This window comes from Amia ocellicauda, chromosome 13 (assembly GCF_036373705.1).
Source record: "Amia ocellicauda isolate fAmiCal2 chromosome 13, fAmiCal2.hap1, whole genome shotgun sequence".
Classification (NCBI taxonomy): Eukaryota; Metazoa; Chordata; class Actinopteri; order Amiiformes; family Amiidae; genus Amia; species Amia ocellicauda.
Window position 1 is genome coordinate 9,782,653 of NC_089862.1, and position 23,928 is coordinate 9,806,580.

The 23,928-nt window shown below is 42.7% G+C and overlaps 1 protein-coding gene across 3 annotated transcripts; it reads right to left on the reverse strand.

The window, feature by feature from the left end:
• Positions 1-522: 522 nt before the first annotated feature.
• LOC136766431 (urea transporter 2) lies at positions 523-19,253 on the reverse strand. Of its 3 annotated transcripts, none has more exons than XM_066719867.1 (8): positions 19,157-19,253; positions 16,106-16,295; positions 15,784-15,912; positions 15,038-15,230; positions 13,542-13,689; positions 3,576-3,710; positions 2,034-2,083; positions 523-1,881 (listed from the first exon to the last, which is right to left on the reverse strand). In XM_066719867.1, exons 2-8 carry the CDS (start codon positions 16,282-16,284, stop codon positions 1,708-1,710), a joined length of 1,008 nt encoding a protein of 335 aa, XP_066575964.1. In that variant the 5' UTR covers positions 16,285-16,295; positions 19,157-19,253; the 3' UTR covers positions 523-1,707. The 3 variants fall into 3 exon arrangements, with proteins under 3 accessions (XP_066575964.1, XP_066575963.1, XP_066575961.1); XM_066719866.1 differs by having other exon boundaries at positions 18,698-19,219; XM_066719864.1 differs by lacking the exon at positions 19,157-19,253 and adding an exon at positions 16,667-16,909.
• Between the last annotated feature and the right edge of the window lie 4,675 nt (positions 19,254-23,928).

A 23,928-nucleotide genomic window follows, 5' to 3' on the forward strand; every position in this document is an offset into this window, starting at 1 on the left:
TGCCAGACCGCTAATGAAAGTGCGTCTTCTGTTCCATTATAAATGCACCTGCTCTTAATTACAATTAGGGAGCCATTTATTGGCTGAGCCTGAAGCAGCCCCCTGAGTTCACTTTGTCAGAACTCTGTGCATTGCATTCAATTAACAAACGAAAATGTAATTTAATCCGTCTGTGTCCAACATTCTTTTGAGATCAGGAATGAATCTGCTTGTTCTTCTGTGAACTCTTTCAAGGACAGGACTAATTTGAACTCAAAACATCAATACATACATTGTAATGTTCTTTTTAGGCTAAATTGCTATTCTTACTACCAACTATGCATTTTTCTAACAGGTCATTGAATCGTTTGCAGAATTTTGCTGTTTTCCTTTGTTAAGAATGCATTATTATTATTATTATTATACAATTTCTGTACTGAATTTGACAGTTGCATAGTAAAACCTGATTTCAGTATCTTTTTCAACTTGTGTTAAAGATCTTAATTGAAAACATTGCTATCCAGCTAACGGAATTACATCCATCTGAGATTTGGATGAGTGATTTAAGAACACTTAATTATTGAAGTCAGAGGGCTGGAGTTATCTGATACATAAACCAAATACATTAATCGAGAACTTAACTCCTGAACACACTCAATTAGGATCAGTTATATTAATTATATTGTTTATTCATATGAATTGCTTATGATACAAACCATATTGATCGTAGAAGCACATATGGAAACACTGACAAGGTACATGCATGTGTAAGTGCATTTCATTGTCAGTAATATAAACAACCACATATAACCTCCATATATTATATAAAAATACTTAATTTAACGTCCTTTTTTAAAATCAATGTATTCAATGCAGTATTCTAATAAAATCTAGTGTTGTTTTGTCAATAATATACCAAGCCATTCTCATGCTGGAATAACTAGTTTTAGTATTCCAGTAAATATGAGGGATCTGTGAACATGCTGAGTAGTTCATTGTAATGGTCCGTTGTTTCACATGTCCTATTATCTGTTCCAGTTACTAGACTAAACTTATAGTAGCTGTAAGATAAATGTCAGTGGATTTGGATGAGTCAGTTCTTCACACAGGCCTTCAATCAACAAACATGCATTGATCAGTGTGCTGCAGTTAGGCCAGTGCCAGATTCACATAGTCAATCCTCGGCTGAGCCAATGTATAAAGAGATTTACAGAAAATATATTTTGGGAAATAATTAATGTTTACTGTTGAAAAATTCATTCACAATTAAATATTAACATATGTTATATCAGGACAAGTTTTAGCACTGTTTCCCCAGTGCCACATCTGCTCCACTTTGTATGACTCGGAATGAACTGCACAATTTCCCTGATTGATCCCTTAAATACAAATACCACTATTTATTCATTCAGAGTTTATCAATATTTGACTTCAATAGGTGTTTTGAATTTCAGAGTGCTAATTAAAAACATTAATTAACATGTTGATTAGAACTGTTCTTATACTTTTAAGCAATAAGAATAAGTCTGTAATCAAAATCAATACACATTTCCCAGAAAGTACATAACCTAAGTACAGCACCGTAAACTTTACCTCTGAGGTACTGGCACAGCACTGGCGCAACAGGAACACGGGTGAGGAATGGACAGGGTATTGAAACTTGGCAGTCCCTATCTGAGTCACACCCTGTGTGTGTGTGTGTGCGCCGTGTCTGTGTATGGGTCCATCCTACACGTAGGCGTTGGTGTCAGCGGCTGTCCAGCAGCCGCGTGTCCGCAGGCTGTGCTCTGGGGAGGAGACGCGGGACAACGGCAGGCGGTACGAGGACAGGCTCTGGCCCGTCAGCAGCATCATCAACGTCACTGTCAGGGTGGCGGCCCAGGTAGAGGCAGGCAGACCCACCTGGTGAAGCCATCAGAAAATGGGAGTTGTGTACATAGCACAGAGACACAGGTCAATAGAAATATATAGCACTCAAGAGAGATACTGTGACATCAGGGAGGACAGGGTGAAAGTAAGAGATGGGGACAGATGTAGACGTTGTGAGTACTGACCATTCCAAGCACGTTGGTCAGACCGATGTTACTGTAGGCCGAGAGGAAGGCTGTGAAACAGAAGAGAGATTGAATACTGGTATACAATATAACAGAGCTGGAATCTGGCATACATCGTACTGTACAGACTAAGCAGACTTATGATACTCGACCGGTCTCTCTTGTTTGACCTGAGCAGCCCATTTCAAACCGGACCGAGAGTTAAATCGGCAGGGCCATGCAGGGAGTCCCCAGGATGGTGATGTTCTTAAAGGTTTAAATAAAAATACATGATTAAACTCTGTCTTCATCAAACAAATTTAAGGGCAGCCCTTTCTTGTATTATTCCAACGATATTTAGCGAGACCAAGGCCTGAGGGATAATGTTTTAACATGCAGACAAGATTTACAAGGCTGCTGGAACACACACAGTATAATCTGTTTTAGATGTCTGTAAATCACAGCAGGGCCTCTCTTTAGCTCTGTCTGTGGGGGTGCAAAGCTGCAAGGCAGGGTGTCTGGCTGTTTGGTTGAGGGAGCTTCTCTACACCCTTTCATACCTGTGACTCGTACACCCCCCTGGGCCTTCACAGCCAGGATGAATTCCACAATGAATTGTTTACTGATGATTGAACAAGTTACACTGATCAATTCTAAAGCTATGCATTATAAAGAGAGCCAATTTCCCCCTACATGCCACAAAATTCACTCTTGATTAGCAAACAAAAAAAGCAATTGAGCAAGAAAACAAACCGAACAGTTGCATTTACTGCGGTTGCTCAAAACAACAAGAAACAGTGGAATAGGCTCCATTCCCACATTTCTCACTATATGACAATCCAAAGAAATACTTAAATCTGAGCCAGGAAACAAGAACCCAAGGTCACACGTGGAAATTGAAAGCAGATACATTTAGGACTGAGATTGTGGGATCAATAAGCTACTAGGAACATATTGAGAAAAATAGCTTTGTTTTGAACTTGTCCTATGTTCTCCCACCAGTCCTTCCCTGTCCCTCTTTACACCCCACCGTAGCCCCAAATGCCCCTGCTGGATTCCCCTTTCCACATTGACAGATTGAGCAATACACCCCCGAGCCACATAGACCTCTTTAAAATGCACAGCATGGCAACTGAACATCATCTACATAATTTGATTGCTGTGGAATATTAATTACTAATAAGCCACAGCTTGTTACCTCAATTAAGGTATAGTCAATCACTTCAGATTTGAATAATAATAGTAAGTGATGCTTAAATATCCCTTTGAATGAGAGGTCTTGTTTCCACTTGAAAGAAAAAAAGCTTAGCAATGATATTAGCCGTGGTGCTCACCTCTATAGATCTTCAACCCCTTATTTGATAGATTGATGCTCATTTTACTCCAGACTGGGCTGACAGCTATCTGCACAGTGTCAAGTGTGGTAAAAGTGCCGGTGATTTATTATATAAAAAGGCCTTGGAAGGTTTCAGATCAGAAGTAGTGCACCTGCTCTGTCACAAATCTAGAGGGGTGCAGTGTGGAGTGCAGGGAGGGAACGGACGGCGCAGCGAGACGTCTCACCGCTGGCTATGGCGAGGAGGTGTGTCTTCCAGTTGAGGATGTAAAACAGCCCCCCGATGGACATGCAGCCCAGCGCACTGTTTAAACCCATCAGCCCGGAGTACAGGGAGACGTGGCTCACTGCCAGCGACAGGCCTGCAACACAGCACACAACAACACTGGACATTCATGCATGAACATTTAATACTCCATTGCCATTCTCCCTCGCGACAGAAGTGACTGCATAGTTGTACAGAATATATCTTTACTGTGATCTTTTTCTGCCTCACAAAGTTGGAGATGAGGAACTTAGCTAGTGTTCGATTTTTCTGTCAGTACCTGTGCAGCTAGTGGTATCCAGCCAGCAGGGGTCATCCACTGCACAGTGCAATGTTTGAGTTTTGAACGTGTGTATTCTGCAAGTCATGACTGAGCGATTTGAGCAGAGCAGATATATCAAACCAGAGGAGCTTTTCCAGATCAGCAGGGACACACGCACCCGGGGACACAAATGGAAATTGGGATACAAGGCATTCAAGAGGGAAAACAGGAGACACTTCTTCACATAGAGAGTTGTCACAATCTGGAACAAACTCCCCAGCGATGTGGTTGAAACTGAAAATTTGGGAACATTTAAAATCAGACTGGATAGGATCCTTGGATCACATTAATGGACACCAAATGAGCACAATGGGTCGAATGGGCTCCTCTCGTTTGTCAACGTTCTTATGTTCTTATATATTTCTGAATTAATAAGGCATGTAGTTCAGCAGATTCCATTCTCTCTCAGAGGTGAACCTGCTTTCTTGGTGAAACTATCATTTTGAGAAATGGACTTTCACTAGGTCACTAGGTCTCTGACCCTGTATAATATAGTGCAGTGAAAAAGAAGAGGAGGAGTGATTTGAATTCATTACAGATTATTTCCCAACATTGCATGCACTCAAATTTAACATTCAACACATACAAAAGTAAGAATCAAAACATTAATGTAAGAACATGAGGGTGTTCTTGGTCATTTGGTTGCCAGTAGTTGATAGTTGATTAATTCAGACCTTTTATTTATTGACCCCAAGGTATCAACTTTAACAATCTGTCTGGTTAGCTTTTTCCAGACATTCACACATGGATTTTGGACTTATGTACAATGCTACAAAACTAATTCTGACCACTGGTCTGCACCTAAACCATACGTCTGCAACTCTGGTGCTGGAGAGCTTCTTACAGTTTTATATGTAACTTCAGATGATCAGTGACTAGAGGTCTGGAAAATATATGAATTTGTAACAGTGAACTAAATAATTAGCCCAGTTTAGTAACTGAGGAATTATAAGCAGAAGACGTTTGTCACCATTGAAAGTACAGTATTTTTCTTATTATGAGAAATGTTCTCGTTTAAGTTTTGTAAGATCTTTGGGTTATTTTATGTACAAAAAGTGCTGTAGAAGCTGTATCAAGGCTATTGTTCACATTATTTATGGCCTAATAGACCACTACAGTGAAGCAGGCACTCAGCAAAAGAGGACAGTGTTTAGCATTGGCTGGAAATATCGTCTGCTGTACCATGGGTTAATAGGAGAAAACATTGTGAGTAAATGTCACGCTGAACTCACCATTAACAATACAGTCAATGACTCAGAAATGCTTTTATCTCATTATTGTACATGTTGTTTCAGTACTTTGTAATATATAGTTAGGAATGTTAATTTAATATATTGTTGATCTTTTCTTGGGAGGGGGTAAACATACAAATGATGACATATATGTTTAATTTGAAACACCCACCCGTTTATTTTTTATTGTGAAACAACAGTTAATGAAAAATGTTTTGGTTAGATAAGTATTCAACCCCCTGAGCCAATACGCATTTCACAGCAATTACAGCTGTGAATCTTTTGGGGTAAGTCTCTACAAGGTTTAAACATCTGGATTGTGCATCATTCATACATTATTTTTTGAAAAATGTCAAGTTGGATGGGGATCGTTGGTGGACAGCAATCTTCAAGTCTTGCCACAGATTCTCAACCACTCTAGGACATTCACGCTCTTATTTTAATCCCCATCCCAGTCTTAGGTCTATTGCAGACTGAAACAGGTTTTCCTCAAGGATTTGTCTGTATTTAGCCCCAGCCATTTCCCCCTCTGTCCTGACAGCCTTCCCAGTCATTGCCAATGCAACGCATTCCCATATCATTATGCTACTACCACCATGAGTAGAAATGGTGTCACCTAGGTGCTGTGCTGTGTGGGTTTTTTTTTCCATTGGACTTCAGAATCTTTTGCCATCTTTTTCAAATTCCAAGTGGGATTTTACTTTTTCAGAAATGGCTTCCTTCTTGCCACTCTTTCATACAGGCCAGATTTGTGGAGTACCTGAGCTACTGTTGACACATGGACTGTAAGAGTTGTCATTGGCCTCTTGGTGGCTTCTCTGATCAGTGCCCTTATTACATGCTCAGTTTGGGAGGGCAACCTGCTCTAAGCAGAATCTGGAAGGTGCCGAATACCTTCCACTTCTTAATGATCAATGTGAATATGCCTTGGAATACAGTCAGTGCCTTTAAAACCTTTCTATACCCCTCCCCAAATCTGTGTCTTTCCACAACTTTATCCTAGAGTTGATTTGAAAGCTTCTTCATGGTAGTATCATTGCTTTGTCTGCACTACCCAACTGTGGGACCTTACAGAGACAGGTGTATTTAATCTGAAATCATGTGAATGACTTTTATTGCACACAGATGGAATTCAATTTATTTTATGAATTCTGGGGCAATTGGTTGCACCTGAGCTTTTGTAGGAGTTCCAAAGCTAAAGGGGTGAAAACTTATCTAATGAAGACTTTTCAGGTTTTAATTTTGAATTTATTTGATTTATCTCAGTTCCACATTAGATCTCTCCTTATCAAAAAACAGCAAAGAGACAACTTTACAAGATGGTTTGATAGGGATTGTAGCCCCAGTTGGTGGTTCTTACATTATTTTCATTTATATAGAGTATGGCACAGTGGGGGGTTGAGTAGGTACAAGCAGGTTGTAGGTGGGGTTGCAAGCAGGAGAAGTCACCCGACTGGCTTCAAGTGCAAAGCTCTGGGCTGCATTTATGTTAAATAGAGGGCTTTGATAAACAAGAAACAAAAACACAAAGAAACAAATAAAGCCTAACTCTTCTTTGAGTCTTAACTGTACATTCTTGTGGGCCCTCTCTAATTCTGGACAGCCAAACTGAGCTGCAACAATCAAAATCAAAATGCCTCATCAAAAGTCAAGCTAGAGTTAAATTTCCAGGAGATGTGTCATCAGCCAGTCCAAGGTCAATTTCCAAGAGGGTTCTTTGTCCAAAACAGGTCAAAAGCCAGGGGATCTTTGTCCTGGTCTTCTTCCTTATTCTTCTTTCCTCTTTTAAAGCTGCTTCTCAGCTGCCCTCCCTGTCCCTGTCCCTGTCCCTGTCAACAACGGGTATGAGACAAAAACTGAATGTTTGGGTCCTCCCTTTTATGCAGGCAGCCCAGAGATACCTGTTCCTGGTGGTGCGTCAGCCAACTGCTGGAGTAGTGGTGGTGGTGCTGACAGCCAACAGGAATTTGAGTGCTGGGGATTTGTGGGCACTGTAGTTCTTTCTCCCTATGCTTGTAGGCCTAGCAGCAAGAAAATGAAAGATACATGTAGGTAGATATCTGTGGAGATATCCCACAGACGAAATGAAAGTATGGACCCGGGACAGGGTGTCTGCATTGCTATGTTTTGAGCTGGAACGGTGGGAGATCTGGAAATGGAAGGGCTGCAAACTCAAAATCCAATGGGTTACCCTTGTATTTGTCTCCTTAGTCTGGTATATCCAGGTAAGAGGGGCATGATCCATAATCAAGGTAAAGGGCCGACCCTGCAAGTAATATCGCTGGGACTCCATGGCCCATTTGATTGCCAAACATTCTTTCTTCACTGTGGCATATTTCTTTTCACGTGGCAGTTGTTTCCTGCTTAAATATAATACAGGATGTTCCTCACCTTCAGACTCTTGTGACAGTACCGCTCCCAGTCCAGTGTCAGAGGCTGTCATGCACGATATCTGTCTGCACGATAAAGGTCTTGGAGAAGTCTGGTGATGTAAGCACAGGGGCTGAACATGATGCCGTCTTTAGGTGTACACTGGCCTGTTCTGCTTCAGGGTTCCACTTTACAATATTCAACATGCTTTTCCTAGTGAGGTCACTGAAAGGTGCTGTAACTGTAGCAAAGTTAGGAATAAACCTATAATAACCAGTCCCAGGAAGGCTCTTACCTGCCTCTTGGTCACAGGACATGGCCAGTCTTGTATGGCAGTACATTTGTTCTCCTCTGGTTTGATCAGCCCTCTTCCTATTGAAAACCCCAGATATTTGGCTTCACTTACCACAAGCGTACATTTTTGGGGATTTGTAGTTAGGACTGCTTCCCATAGGGAATCTGTAACAACTTGCAGTCTTTCCAGATGGGACTACCAGGTGTGACTATGAATGATCACATCATCCAAGTAAGTGGCCACATACTGACAATGTGGTCACAGAATCCGGTCCGTCAACCTCTGGAATGTAGCTGGGGCCCCATGCAAGCCAAACAGGAGCATCCGCTACTGGTACAGTCCCCCAGGAGTGGCAAAAACTGTTTTCTCCCTGGCAGTTGCACTGAGGGGAACCTGCCAGTACCCTTTTGTCAATTCTTCCATCCGAGGCATTGGGTAAGCATCAAACTTTGAGATGGGATATTATTCCCAAAAGTCATTACAAAATCGGATGCTTCCATCAGGTTTGGGAACAAGGACGATGTGACTGGACCCGTTGCTATGGGATTCTTTGATCACCCCAAGCTGTAACATCTTTTCCACTTCCTGTTGTGTGGCAATCCTGCAAGCTTCCGGTATCCGATAGGGTTTTTAGTGCACCTTCTTTCCTGGGACAGTGATGATGTCATGGGTGGCCAGGCGTGTATGCCCGGGCAGAGAAGAGAAAACCTCTTTGTTTTTCCTCTAGAAATTCATATATCTATTGTTTCTGTCTGGGAGAGAGATCTCCAATGGTTATCATGTCTTGGAGCCATTCTTCCTCAACTGGGATTCGAATGTCACTGCAATAGATCACCCATTTTTTAACAGGTTGACAAGACAGATCTGTTCCAGTTTCCTTCTCCCAGGCTGCCTGAATTTATAATTCATTGGCCCAACCTTCTCTATAACTTCATAAGGCCCCCTCCAGGTGGCCAGGAACTTGCACTCGAATGTGGGCACCAACACTAAGACTTGATCTCCTGTTGCAAACTCTCTGGGTGCCACTGGACGATTATAAGCTCGTTGTTGCTCTTCTTGGGCTTGTTACAAATGTTCCCTTACAATAAACATGATCATCTTAACCTGTTCCCTCATTTCTTCTATGTGTTCAATCACAGTCTGATGGGGGCAGGGCTTGTTCTCGCAGGTTTCTTTCACAATGTTGAGGAGCCTTGGGCCCTATAATAGTTCAAACAGATAAAAGCCTGTGGAAGCCTGAGGCACCACTCTAATGGTGAATAGAAGGAGGGGAAACAATTGGTCCCAGTTCCGTCCATCCCTCTCCATAGTTTTCCTTAACATGGCTTTCAGCGTTCTATTGAAGTGCTCTACAAGACCGTCTGTTTGGGGGTGGTAGACCGAGGGCCAGAATTGCTTGACTCTCAGTAGGTGACACAGGTCTGTCATAATCCTTGACATGAATGCGGTGCCCTGATTGGTCAGGATTTCCTTTGGGATTCCTACCCTGGAGAACATTTGAATCAGCTCTCTTGCAATACCTTTGGTGGTAGAATTTTGCAGAGGGATGACTTCAGGATATCTGGGGTCATAGTCCAGTATCACTAGGGTGTACTGAAATCCCCGTGCAGACTTTGGTAAGGGCCCAATAAGATCCATGGCTGTTTGCTCAAATGGAGTCTCTATTACTGGAAGGGGAATCAAAGGGATACTGTAGGAGGGTTGTGGGGCGGTCGCTTGGCATTCTGGACAGGACCGGCAGAACTGCTCCACCTCTGCATGTACTCCAGGCCAGAAGAATCTCTTCAACAGCCGTTCTTTGGTTTTATCCATCCCTAAATGACCTCCCAACAGGTGACGGAGTGCTAGTTTCAGAACAGTTGCTCACTTACAACATCCCCCGTCTTCCTTACTTGATACAAGAGGTCTTGTTTGAGGGATAAATGGGAGTAGGGAAGTGGGTGGTCAGTGTCAAGGGGTTTCCCATCAACTACTGCACATTTCTTCTGGCATTGTGCTGCCCCAAAACGTCCTCTATACTGATGTATGTCAACATCATGGGGCCTTCTTTGGTCCCTCTCCTGGGCTGTCTGGGTTGCAAAAGGGTCTTCATTTCCATTCCCCTCCCCTCCACCTCTATTTGCAACAACTCTTCAGTGTCTTCACTTCTCTCCTCCTCTCCCAGCATGGGCAAAGGCGTTTCCACCTCCTGGGCAGCAAACAAGCATCATTTCTGTGCCCTGGCTAGTTTTTCTAGCTCAGCCCACAGCTCCTGGAAGTATGGACAGTCTCTTCCCAGCAGCACTGGGTAGGGCAACTGTTCCACCAGTCCCACTATGCCAGTGAAGTGGCCCTTCTGGGTATTAATCTCGCCACAGGCTGTGGGATAGGTTCTTGTGTCTCCATTTATGCACATGATGGAGATTGGAGTCTGTGGCATAGATTACTGTTGGGGACAGGCATGGGAGATATTAAGGTCACCATCTTCACCAGCTCAACCTCTTCTTTATTCACCCGCTCTGGGCTAATGCTTGGGGGCTGGCTATGGTTTCCCCATCAAAACAGTGATGATGTGACACTGCTGATCCGGTGTATACAATTCCACGATAAGTGTCCTTGTTCCCCACAGATGAAGCATGCTCTGCTGTCACTGTCCCTTACTTTCCTCGTCTGTATTCGTGTCTCATTGTACAATGGTTGTCTCCCTCTAGTGCTGGGGGATTCATATAATCTTGCTTCCTCTCTTCCTGCATCCTAGGTGGGGTCACCGGTAGGCGCCGGTCCCGTTCTTTGTGACCTCTCTTCTCACGACTGGACTTTTTTGGTTTTGAGCTGTTCAGATTTAGCGTGGAATCATTCCACTAGATCCACTAGACTTTCAGCTGTCTTGGGGTTGCTCTGGCTGACCATCTTCTTGACCTCATGTGGAAGCCCTCTCATGAAATTGTCCAGAACAACTCTTTCCACTATGGCTGCTGGGGTAAGCGTATGAGGTCATGCATCTGGGAGTGGAGAGCCTTTTCAGACTGGAAAGTCCATGCATGGAAGCGCTGGGCCCTCACAGCTGTGGTGACTCCAAGCCGAGCCAGGATCTCAGCCTTCAACTTCTCATAATCAATCATTGGCTTTGGCTTGCTCCATGTCATAGTAGGCCTTCTGGGCATCCCCACTGAGGAAGGGATAAATGAGTCCAGCTCATTTTGGTTTCGGCCATGCTTGTCTCTGTGCTGTGCGCTCAAAGGCCTTTAGAAAGGCCTCCACATCATCCAATTCTGTAATTTCCTGGATGTACTGTCCAGCAGCAATAGGGGCAGGTGTCGGGGCTTGGGCAGCCTTTGTTCCGGCCATTGAGGCAATGAGTCACTGTACCTCCAGGCTCATCATCTGTTGTCCCTTGCAAGCAGTAGGTGGTTAGTCTTGACCTGCAGCTTGTTTGCTCTGCTGGGCAAGGGTGGTGAAGAGCTGCAGAAAATAGCACAAGACTCAGTGTGTGGTAGAAGGCTGATTCTTTATTCCGGCAGCTGCAGGGGAGCCTGACAGAAGGAGTTTCTTCAAGTTACATTTGGTATTTGATGGGTTGTGTGCAAGACAGGGAAGACTGTTCTTTTCTTCTTGATTGGTGCAAACAAGCTTACTAAGCAATTTGTAACTAATTAACAAGAGACATTTAAATTACTTACTACATAGACTTTATGAATTAATAACCTTTTGGTCAAGAATGCCAACACAGCAAGTTTGTTAAACAACAAGATGTAGTGAAACAACAGAATACAGAGCCTTAGAGATAAGATAGCTATATTTGAAATGAGAGAAATAATCTATACTGTTTGAGGGAGGCTGTGTCAGCTTTAACCAGGTCCAAAGAGTAACAGAGAAACAGAGTCAGCTTAAAAGCTCTAGGAATGTGAAATGTATCTAGAAATATTACATTTAATTCTTCAATCTAGAAATATTACATTTCGTTTTTCAGGAGGCCTGTGCCAACTGCCGAATAAGACTCTCCATGCTTGTTACTTGGGTTTGTATTTCACAAGGATGGTGCCTGCATTCTCCACCAGTGTGGCACATTGGGGGGTTGAGTGAACTACAAGCAGGTTGTAGGTGGGGTTGCAAGCAGGAGAAGTCACCCGACTCTGGCTTCAAGTACAAAGCTCTGGGCTGTGTTTATTTTATAATAAAGGGCTCTGATAAACAAGAAACAAATAAAACCTAACTCTTCTTTGAGCCTTAACTGTACTTTCTAATTCTGGACAGCCAAACTGAGCTGCCACAATTGATATCCAAATGCGTCATCAAAAGTCAAGCTAGAGTCCAGGAGATGTGTCGTCAGCCAGTCCAAGGTCAATTTCCAAGGGGGTTCTTTATCCAAAATGGATCAAAAGCCAGGGATTCTTTGTCTTTCTCTTCTTTCTTATTCTTCTTTCCTCTTTTAACGCTGCTTCTAAGCTGCCCTCCTTGTCCCTGTCCACAACAGGTATAAGACAAAGAGTGAATGTTTGGGTCCTCCTTTTTATGCAGGCAGCCCTGAGACACCTGTTCCTGGTGGTGGGTCAGCTGACTGCTGGAGTAGGTCAGCCGACAGCCAACAGGACGTTATTATTATTATTTTTATTTCTTGGCAGACGCCCTTATCCAGGGGGACTTACAACATAAGTGCAAAACAAAGTGGAAGAATGCAGTTAAGTACAAGTCATCAAACATTACAAATTCACATTTACATTAAACAAAGCAATTCAAGATATAATACATTTTACAACTTCCAATTCATACGTTGAGTGCTGGGGTTTGTGGGCACTGTAGTTCTTTCTCCCTATGTTTTTAGGCCTAGAAGCAAGAAAATGAAAGATACGTGCAGGTATATATCTGTCATCTATAACCCTACCCCACACTGTGTTACAAAAGACTATCATGTGCCTCAGTGTTTTAATAAAACTAACAAATACAGTGTTGTCTTCAACTCAGCTCAAACCACTACTGCAGCTCTAACCATGCTACCCAGTATCTACTCCCACCTCAGCTGCATTGAAAAGTAGTCTGACAGACACACAAACACAATCACACAGACACAGGCTGTTGTTAAGCAAATGAAACAGACAGCAATGTGCTTTACCCAATCAGCAGTACAGTCTAGGGTTTTCTAAAGCAATCTCAGTCTATCCTCCTCCAGTCCTCCCCCGACACTCCAAACCAAGTGGCAGAAGCACCCGTCTGAAGGAATACTCATCTCTGAAACACACATCTTTACAACTCAAAGCCAGTCCACACTTGCTGATACATGACAACTCGTACTGTACTGCAGACTAATGTGCTGGAGTAAATTACATTTCATCTACAAGGAAAGAAGCACGTGTAGAGAACTACATAGTAGTGTAGTTACTGTATTATACTGCCTACAATTGTAGTACTATTTCTCTGCCAGTACAGTACATTGAACAATGATACACAAAAGAGCAGCACATAGGTAGAGAACATGATTTCATATTTACAGCCAGCCTAAGAGTTTCAGAGCTCATCAGGCCCATGTTTGCTGTGCCGGGAGCAGTTCTCTTGCAATTAAAATCTCATTTCTCCCCTGGTAGCCTTGTGATTCCCACTCTTCTAACTGCCTGCCTGTGTGGCTTCTGATAGTACACAGCATCTCATTTTCATTCCCAAAGTTCATGGTAACCTGTCAAATCATACATTTTAGACTTGAGTAAAAAGCTTCGGAAGTCCTGATGAGACCCTTACCGGCCAGGATGCCCAGGCCCGAGCCCAGCAGAGCATGGGCACACATCAGAGGGGAGAAGAGGAAGACAGCTGCCAGGATCACCACGGATGCCCACAGCTCATCACACGCGTAGACCTGCCCCACGCCCACTGGCACCCCCACAAGGAGCTGTGGAGAAACGACAGTGGGCAGGACATGAGGCCAGGTAGTGAACCAGCTGCACAGAACAGTCTGGAAATGATCCAAAAGAGGATCTGCATACAAAGCAGGCTGCATAATGATGCCTTCAATCTTTCTTAACGGCCATTTTCATGTCCCGAGGAGATCTTTATTTAACACTGGGATTATTTGTTTTCATATCTGTTATAATTATTGTATGTCTGCTTAATATACCGAGGGGGGGGCAGTTCAGTGTGGATTGTACTTTCTGCAAGTAGGGCCCCATGCAGCACTGCAGTTTGCCGTGTTCTCTGTCAGATTAATTGAAATTCAAATGCAGTCAGTCTGTATCACACATCTCAGCCCCTGACAGATGTAGGCCAAGACTGACTTCAGAGAATTCAGATTTATCTGTCTAGCATGCAAAATAAAAGTCACCCAGGAGTGTATTATGCACAACAGTAAAAGAAGCACTTCTGAAACACAAACAGAAAGACTGTGATCGGTACAAAGTGTTCGAATCAGCAACTGGTTTGATTCAGCCTGTATGGAGCTGTGGGAAATAGACCTGGCCTAGCTTTAATTAGCACATGCATATTCATCAGCTATCAGCAAACTGTCTTAATGAATCTTGGAGGTAAATCAGTTTATGTTAACGCACCGCCCACCCTTCTGTTTTATCCTGGATGTGAACATCACGCTTATTAATCTTTCACAGGAATTTCAATTGGAATAATTCAGAAAACAGATTAAATTCCACTTCCTTGGTTCCAGATTTTTTTGATTGTTGAAGTGCAGCATCAATGCAATGAATATGAGTGAGTCTCAGTGAAGTTTCGACAAACAGCAGTGTGTGCTGTGGGGCAAAAAGCACGGAGAGAGAGGGTACCATAGCCCTGATGTCCTGCAAGCACCCACACTGTTGTGAATTGAGGGGAGGCTCAACTGTAATGGATCTATGAAAAGTAAAGAAAGCACAGGTGCAACAACATCATACAGGGTGAGTAGGAGCCCTCGTTGACAGAGAGGAAATTACAATTCTTTATATAAAATAAAGTTGCAATACAGTGGTGGCAATTCATTGCCAACCCCTGTTAGGGCATCATCTTTTCCATTTCAAAAATACCGTTTTGTCAAAAGATGTGCTCTCTCCAACTCTCTCTCCTTCTTCTAACTTTCATACAGCTAACAGTCCAACTCTCTGGTTCTCCTTCATTCTCCTCTTCTCTCTTGCACTCCTTCTTTTTCTCTCTCCAATGCTTCTGCCCTCTCCACAGTCTCCATCTCCCCCCGATAATGCGCATCAGTCTGTACTGACAGCGAGGGCTCTCTGTCCCTGCCTCCCTCGGTCTCTCACCCTGGTGATGTCCAGCTCTGTGTGGTTGCCGTGCTCCAGCATGCCCGGAGGTGGGACAGGTTGGTGAGGGAAGTAGGCGTTGGAGGTGCCAGTGCAGGCCAGGTACAGCATGATAACCATGTTGAAGGGGAATACACCGACGGGCAGGTCCCATTGGCCCAACACAGTAGACAGACCACTGTATAGGAATGTACTGAGAAAGAGAGAGAGACAAAAAGAAATAGAGGTTGATACAGACACTGGACAGCTTCTAATCACATTTTCCTGGCATGGCTTGTCCCCTTAGAGGGAACGGTCACTGCAAATCATGACAAAGTTATTCTGAGTGATCACCTTTATCCTATGGTGACACATTTCTATTCTGATGGGAGTGGTCTCTTCCAGGATGACAACGCCCCATCCACAGGGCACAAGGGCTCACTGAATGGTGTGATGAGTATGAAAATTAAGGGAATCATATGCTATGGCCTTTACAGTCACCAGATCTCAACCCAACTGAACACCTATGGGAGATTTTGGACCGATGTGTTAGAAAGCGCTCTCCACCACCATCATCAAAACACCAAATAAGGGAACATCTTTTGGAAGAATGGTGTTCATCCCTCCAGTAGAGTCCAGAGACTCGTACAATCTGTGCCAAGAGCATTGAAGCTGTTCTGGCCTTACTGAGACACTTTATGTTGTTTTTTCCTTTAATTTGTACTCGTCTGTATATGTATAGTGAAATCACCATTTACAGCATTTACCATGTGGCTCCAGCCAGACAGCAGGGGATGAGCAGCCACCAGTACCAGTCCCCCCTGGCACTGAACAAACTAATCAGTATGGCCACCAGCATGCCATTGAACCCATGAAACCCCTGAGACACCTCCTTACTGCAACAAAGAGAGTGAGAGAGAGAAGTAACATCTTTTTACTGGCCTTGCAGAAATCATGATTATCATTATTATTATGATTAACCAGGGTGAGCATATCAGCATCAGAGTCTAATTGTTAATTTCAAGGTGAGGGTGCTAGTGCTTGGCATGTGTCATGTGTGAGTGTGTGTGTATCTCCATGGTGGGTTACCTGTTCTGGCCAATGATGAGGGCAGTGAGGGTGGAGGACAGAAGTCCCACAGTGCCCAGCAGGACGTGCCAGGGGCTGTGCATAGTCAGGGCACACAAGATAATAGCACCGCTCAGGGGATTATTGACCAGGATCACCTGAGCCACACCCCGTAGGCTCCACTCCAACAGCTGCAGCATGAAAGGCTTGTCTGAAGAAAAAACACACACACACACACACACAATAATTGGATTATAGTGATATTCCAAACTAATTAGTTTCTTTAATTAGTATCACACGTCTTCAATCTTGTAACCAGTCATTCAGCCTTAAGATTTAAATGGATTCAGATTTAAATGGAGGAAAGTAGTCACTGTGCCGTTTGGTATCATTGTGTGCATCACACTGAACATGGACCAGAGAAAGCAAAGGAGAGAGTTATCTGAGGACATCAGAAAGAAAATAACAAACAAGCATGGTAAAGGTAAAGGCTACAAGACCATCTCCAAGCAGCTTGATGTTCCTGTGACAACAGTTACAAATATTATTAAGAAGTTCAAGGTCCATGGAACTGTAGCCAACCTTCCTTGGTGCAGCCACAAGAGGAACATCGACCCCAGATTGAACAGAAGGATAGTGCGAATGTCAGAAAAAGAGCCAAGGATAACTGCAAATGAGATACAAGCTCAACTCCAAGGTGAAGGTTCATCAGTTTCTGATTGTACCATCCGTCGCTTTTTGAGCGAAAGTGGCCTCCAAGGAAGAAGACCCAAGACTCCACTTCTGAAAGAAAAACATAAAAAAACAGACTGGAATTTGCTAAAATGCATATTGACAAAACACAATCCTTCTGGGAGAATGTCCTTTGGACAGATGAGTCAATACTGGAGCTTTGTGGCAAGTCACATCAGCTCTATGTTCGCAGACAAAAAAATGAAGCTTTCAAAGAAAAGAACACAATACCTACAGTGAAACATGGAGGAGGCTCGGTTATGTTTTGGGGCTGCTTTGCTGCGCCTGGCACAGGGTGTCTTGAATGAAATCTCAAGACTATCAAGGCATTCTGGAGCGAAACGTACTGCCCAGTGTCAGAAAGCTCTGTCTCAGTTGCAGATCATGGGTCCCCCAACAGGATAATGACCCAAAACACACAGCTAAAAGCACCCAAGAATGGATAAGAACAAAACATTGGACTGTTCTGAAGTGGGTTCCTATGAGTCCTGATCTGAATCTTATTGAACATCTATGGAAAGAGCTGAAACTTGCTTTCTGTAGAAGCACCCATCAAACCTGAGACAGCTGGAGCAGTTTGCTCAGGAAGAGTGGGCCAAACTACCTGTTAACAGGTGCAGAAGTCTCATTGAGAAATACAGAAAACGGTTGATTGCAGTGATTGCCTCTAAAGGTTGTGCAACAAAATATTAGGTTGAGGGTCCCATCATTTTTGTCCATGCCATTTTCATATGTTGTATTATTTACCATATTATGTTGAAAAACAAAATCAAAAGCAAAGTCTAATTTCTATCAAATATGGAATAAACCTTTGTCAGTTTCAAGTTATTTCAGAGGAAACTGTGCATTCTTCATTTTTTGAGGAGGGGTACCAACACATTTGAGCACGTCTGTATAAATATAAATATATACACACATGCAGACACATATGAAGAGATCTCAACACAAACACACAGCTTTCCATTATATATCTGAAGAAAACACACACACACAGACACTAACACAGACACTGTACTGTGCCTTTAAAAGGAAGCAATGCACATCCTGTTTGTATACTGAACACAAACTATAAATGCAACATATAAAGTGTTGGTCCCATGTTTCATGAGCTGAAATGAAAGATCCCAGAGATTTTCCATATGCACAAAAAGCTTAATTCTCTCAAATGTTGTGCACACATTTATTTACATCCCTGTTAGTGAGCATCTCCTTTGCTAATATAATCCATCCACCTGTCCATCCAATAAAAGCCCAAATAATGCATCTAGGAATGTGTCAGGTACTATATATACAGGGCTTTCTTTTCATTATGAAGAATAAGTACATTTGCAATTGCAACTAAATATCCCTATTTTAGGTAAACAGAAAGGCAGAGGGATCTGCATTTCTACTGAGTCTCTCCCACAACTTTCTTCTAATGCTACAGGATCACATACAGTGAGGGGCTGCAGAGCAGAACCAAGCGAATACATTATGAAATGCTGTACTGTTCAATATAGGGGGTTGAATTGTCTTATATGGTTAACAGTAAAGGCTGCCCGTCCTTACAATTATTGATAATCCTACAGTCAATGACGCACACTGAGACACACACTTTAACTGCATAGTGGTGGCTAATGATTAAATCTCCATCAGCATATTCAAAACTGAACTACGGCACTCCGCCATCGCACTACACTGATGCTTGCGTGAATAGTAATTTACATTTAGTAATACAAATATATTGAATCATATTAGTTAACTGTGGATAAATACAAGTAACAACTATAATCCAAACAAACATAAACGTGTATGGGAAACTTCGACTTTAGGTTAAATGCATATTAACCAAAAAAAAAGTAAAATCATACGTAAATAAATAAAGACACTCCGATTCCTCACCCTCCATGTACTTTCTGAACTCAGCCATTTCCCCGGTGAGATACAGACACGGCTGGCACAGGTGCTGCGCTGCGCTCTTGGCCATGCTGAGTGCGCCGGTCGGGGGGCGCAGTCTGCTCCTTCCCTCGCCTCTCCAAGTGCGTACAGCTGGGCCGACTCCACCGCCAGAGCAAAGTTCAAACTGAGCCGGACTGACACTATCCCTTCATTTAATTTTTCTTTGGAGTTGCAAGAAAGTTATTCATTTGGCCTGACAGCTTTGTGCGTAAGATACGCGCACGTTGAGCATATGAACTGCTAAGTGGACAACTGCGGGAAAATTAAAAGTTTAAGAGCTCCACACCAATTCTCTCCATGGGTTACAGGAATAATGAATGGTGGACAAGATGGAGTAACAGTGACGTTAAAAGGAAAAGCAAGTTTATAGCCTGTTTTTCATAACGTCAATGCGTGACTTACATTTGAGAGAGAGAAACTGGTCCTGCTAGCAAGATCAGCCTGAGGATGAGTAGTGTGCGTCGTTGTTTTTCAAGTTCCAGATGAAGGAATGCGTGGAGCTCAATTATGGAGACTCACGCCCAATGCCTGAGCCTTGAGAGATATGCATATCAGAGCTTTTGGATACACTGCGTTCTGTATTACTGTATTACTGTATTAATTCAAGAAATTATATTCAGCTCTGGAAATAATTAAGAGACCACTGCAAAATGATCCGTTTCTCTGGTTTTACTATGTATAGGTATGTGTTTGGGTAAAATAAACATTGACAACATTCCTCCCAAATTGCAGATAAAAATATGATTGGAATGGAATGGCTGCCATACATGTAGAGATGCTGATTGAAGGAAAAATTGCGGTGGTCTTATAATGTGTGTGTGTTGTGTTATTTATTTTACATGAAAAGACCTTGCTGCTTTAAACTACTGCCACACTTTTCTGGATCATATAAACAGTCAAGTTCGAGCAGGCTGAGTTATTTAGCATTCTGTTTGTGGGCAGTGTCTGGGATACACAATGTACCGCCACCTGCTATGAATGTCTAATCAGGCTAGGCTTATTCCTTTTAGCCTGGGTTATTAATATTCTTTCTTTAATCATCAATAAATACCTCAATCTCTATGTCTGTTTCCTGGCTGCCTGCGAGAGCGGCATTTTTAATTGACCACTCTGTTGCTGCTCTTGTGTGTCTGGTGTCTCCTCAATGGCTGCCACACAACGACCTTACTGGGACGAGTGGACTGCAGCCCCTGTATCGGACACAGATAAGGCATTGAAGCTTTGATGTGACTAGAGGACAGAGACAGCCCTTCCTTACAGATTCACAGAGGTCTGACTGCGCCACTATGCATCGCTACCAGGAGCTCCAGCCTGGGTATTGGCCGGTGACCTCTGGACTTGTCACTTGTATGCCTGAGTCTGGAATCTGTTCATAATGAAGTGATTCTTATTCTGAACGTTGCAATCTCAGACTATCTGCTCTGTAATGATTGTTTTAAATTGGAGGGCAGCTGGAAAATGGCTTGTTGAGTCATTATCAGCTCTGAACACAACACTGGGACAAATGTGATAATTGCTATTTGTCCATTAACAGAAAGCACATCAGGCTTCCTTCAGCGTTAATGCACAAAAGGACCCATAAATGAGAATAGAGCTGTTGTCTCAACAGCCTGAGTGTCAGTCTGTAGGCTCACACAGTGTCGGTGCCAGATGGGGTTGGGCTGAAACTGCAAAAATATGCTTTAGAGTTCTTAATGGCTTTATGTAATTAACTCCCATTTACTGGTTACCACAAACATCACACCAGGAGAATTCAGGCCTTTTTCTTTTTCAGCTGAATTTGTTGGATTTTGGACTCCAGAATGTTTCTCTAAAATATAAAAATGGATTGACTGATTAATTAGTTGATTCATTGATTCACTGATTCATTGAGAGCTTAACATGAGATAAATATATAACCCCGGCAGTGCTGTCTGCTGTAGAGATTAATCCCTCAATCTGAGCCTGAGCGGCACCTTTCCAGATCACTTTTCAACTGCTCCCGGCGCTCACGTCAGCCCCGCTTCTTTAATGAATTCACAGTGATAAATAGACTTACAAAATCTTCCAAGTCAGAGAAACCCATATAAAAGGCAGAATAGAGCCTTTGATGACGGCACCTACAAGATGAGCAGTGTTTTGGGACTGCTGCTGAATGATTTGCTACAGGCAGTCTTGTTTGATTAAATGTTGTGATTCCTGCTAGAAACTGGGGTAGCAATAGTTCAGTTAATGTTAACTGGCGGTAGCAGTAATGGAAACTCATTCCCCACGAAACTTCACAAGAGCCCATTACTAGTGGAGGAAGAATATCTAGTTGATCACCAACTATATTGAACTAATCCAAATTATTTCATTTTGGCTCATATAGTATCTGTGTTTCTTTCTGTGTCTGGAGATGTCTGTAGCAGACAGAGACACTCAGTTCTCAAAACATTTGATTTCCCTGCCTTGACACTTTCAGGGGATGAGGTAACCATGGCTATATTGATAACGAACCTTCCTGTTGTTTCTGAGAGTCGTCCACAAGGTCACAGGAGTGGTGCAGTGGAAATGTACCAGAGGGTTTGACATATCTACTCATTAGCTATATTTTTGATTATTCAGTAGCCAATATAATATGTTAGCTTTGCATATGAATCAATATTTAATACATTTTCATTGATTCGTCCTAATTATTCCCATATATAGACTTTTCTTTGTACGATTTCAAGATTTTAAAAGTCAGTTTAAGCCATAACTTGCTTTAGATAGAAAAAATGCCTTAATATGTTCACATAATCTGTGAAGGAGTTCATTTTCTCTTTTCCTAAAAACACAAATGTTTATATTGCTCTTTCATTGCAAATCACTTGTTATATAATGTTGTTTGAACAATACATTCATTATGTGTCCATTTCAACCGCTTTGCTTTTAAGCTGCCTTTGACACAAAGGTCCTTACTTGGTATTCGCAGGATTACGACAGAGGAGATCCAGGGGTTGTGTGGTATACAGATTGCAGCACATTATGAGGCGACAGAGGCCACTGAGTCCCTGAGCTGCACCCGGGCTGAATCCCAATTGTACGCAGGCTCCTCCAGATTTAACGCCAGCTACATTAAAATTCCAAAACACTGCAGAGTGTCCCAGCTGAGAGGAGGCTTTGCACTGCTGACCATGAGAGTGTGTCACATTTAATTCATGCTTTCATGAGTTCTGCGTTTATTTTATATAAAGTAACAGCTTGATGTCAGTAATAGGATTGATGCATTTACACTTTAACGTCATTTGGAAAGGGCTACAGCCTTGAGTCTGCAAACTGCAGCAAAGCAAAGATTAGCCGTGCTGGTTGAAAACACTGAGTGAAACCTAGTCGGCTATAAGTCTATTCTGAGAGCTTGTTTTGTCAGTCTAATAAAAGTAAGAGTGTTGAGGCCTGTGCTGACACTGAGTCTGTGATTCATACATTTATAGCACTGCAGATGGGCTGAGACACAAATAGGCATGTGACACAACACCAAACATCAAAGCAGAGGAGGCACAAACACATCAGAGTCCGATAGCTTGATTTTGTGCCTTGAGCAGGACCTGACACAAATTCCTATACTGAGAGTTAATATTTAAAGATGGGACCCAGAATGGGAATGGGAAAACTCTATCTTTTGAGGTGTACATTTGAATAGGTTCACTATTTGTGTTTGTTACAGCAAACATACAAATCTGAAAGTCTGAGATAACACTGCGATGCACTGTGTGTTCTGACACCTTTCTATCAGAACCAGCATTCACTTTTTCAGCAATTTGAGCAACAGTAGCTCGTCTGTTGGATCGGACCACACGGGCCAGCCTTCGCTCCCCACGTACATCAATGAGTCTTGGCCGCCCATGACCCTGTCGCCGGTTCACCGCTTTCCCTTCCTTGGACCACTTTTGATGGGTACTGACCACTGCAGTCCGGGAACACCCCACAAGAGCTGCAGTTTTGGAGATGCTCTGACCCAGTCGTCTAGCCATCACAATTTGGCCCTTGTCAAAGTCGCTCAGATCCTTATGCTTGCCCATTTTTCCTGCTTCTAACACATCAACTTTGAGGACAAAATGTTCACTTGCTGCCTAATATATCCCATCCACTGCCATGATAACGAGATTATCAGTGTTATTCACTTCACCTGTCAGTGGTCATTATGTTAAGGCTGATCGGTGTATATTTTTACTTTTGCTCTACAATATCATGAACTAGGATTTGACACAATTCTGTCTCTTCAAAGGCAGATGATATCACTTCCAAACACCCACCTCTGTCTAACTGTGTGCAGAGCCGCCTCCAGTATTTCGCTCAGGGTAATTCGCAGCATTCAACCTTATGCCTTTTCATCTCCAGCTTTAGATATATCACGGGTGAAAGGTGTCACTAATCTAACAAGTTTAAATCTTCGAAGCAGTAGTATGCCACCTTGTATTTTGAGAGGACAAGGACCTCTACGGGTTCATTTCCTGGCAGCCAAACTCTGCAAAAAGAAACGAGACCAGTTTAAAAGGGCGAGGAGTGATTATGTCTAATCTATCTCACAGTAGAGCTAACTTGAACAAAAGCAGGTGAACCAATAGGAGGGGAAATGCAGGCTACAGGTAGGCAGGAGACACAATTCACTTCCTCATTAATACAGGTGTGTCTCACAGGCTATAGGTGTGTAGGACAATAAAGAAATACATTTACTATTAAATAATCAAGAGGTGCCACGAACTGTAACAAATGCAGCTGTTTTAAGTGCACTGCTAAATCAAACCCCATCTTTCTGGCTGGAGAGATGCTGTGAGCCACTACCTTCCTCCAAGTAAGAGCTCAGTTCAGACTGGTTGTAATCTGTGCAGGATTTCATATCGTTTCTCGCAGGAACTCCAGAGGGAACACACAGATAGCTTTTGAATCCCAGGCCTCACAGTCCAACCCTGCTGGGTTTTCAAGTATTAACTTTGACTGACTTTTTAAATTACTTTCTTGATGTGTTATTTGGGCATCCCAGGGATACAGGCTGGAAACAATTCAGTAACACAGCATTTCAACATTCTTCATGACTGAAATATATTAGCAGAGTATTAATGGTGTTTTACAAATGGTACATATTTCATATTTAAACATTCTGTGTACTAATAGATACACTTACATACAGATATATACACTTGCATATTGTCAATCAACCATGTTTAATGTTT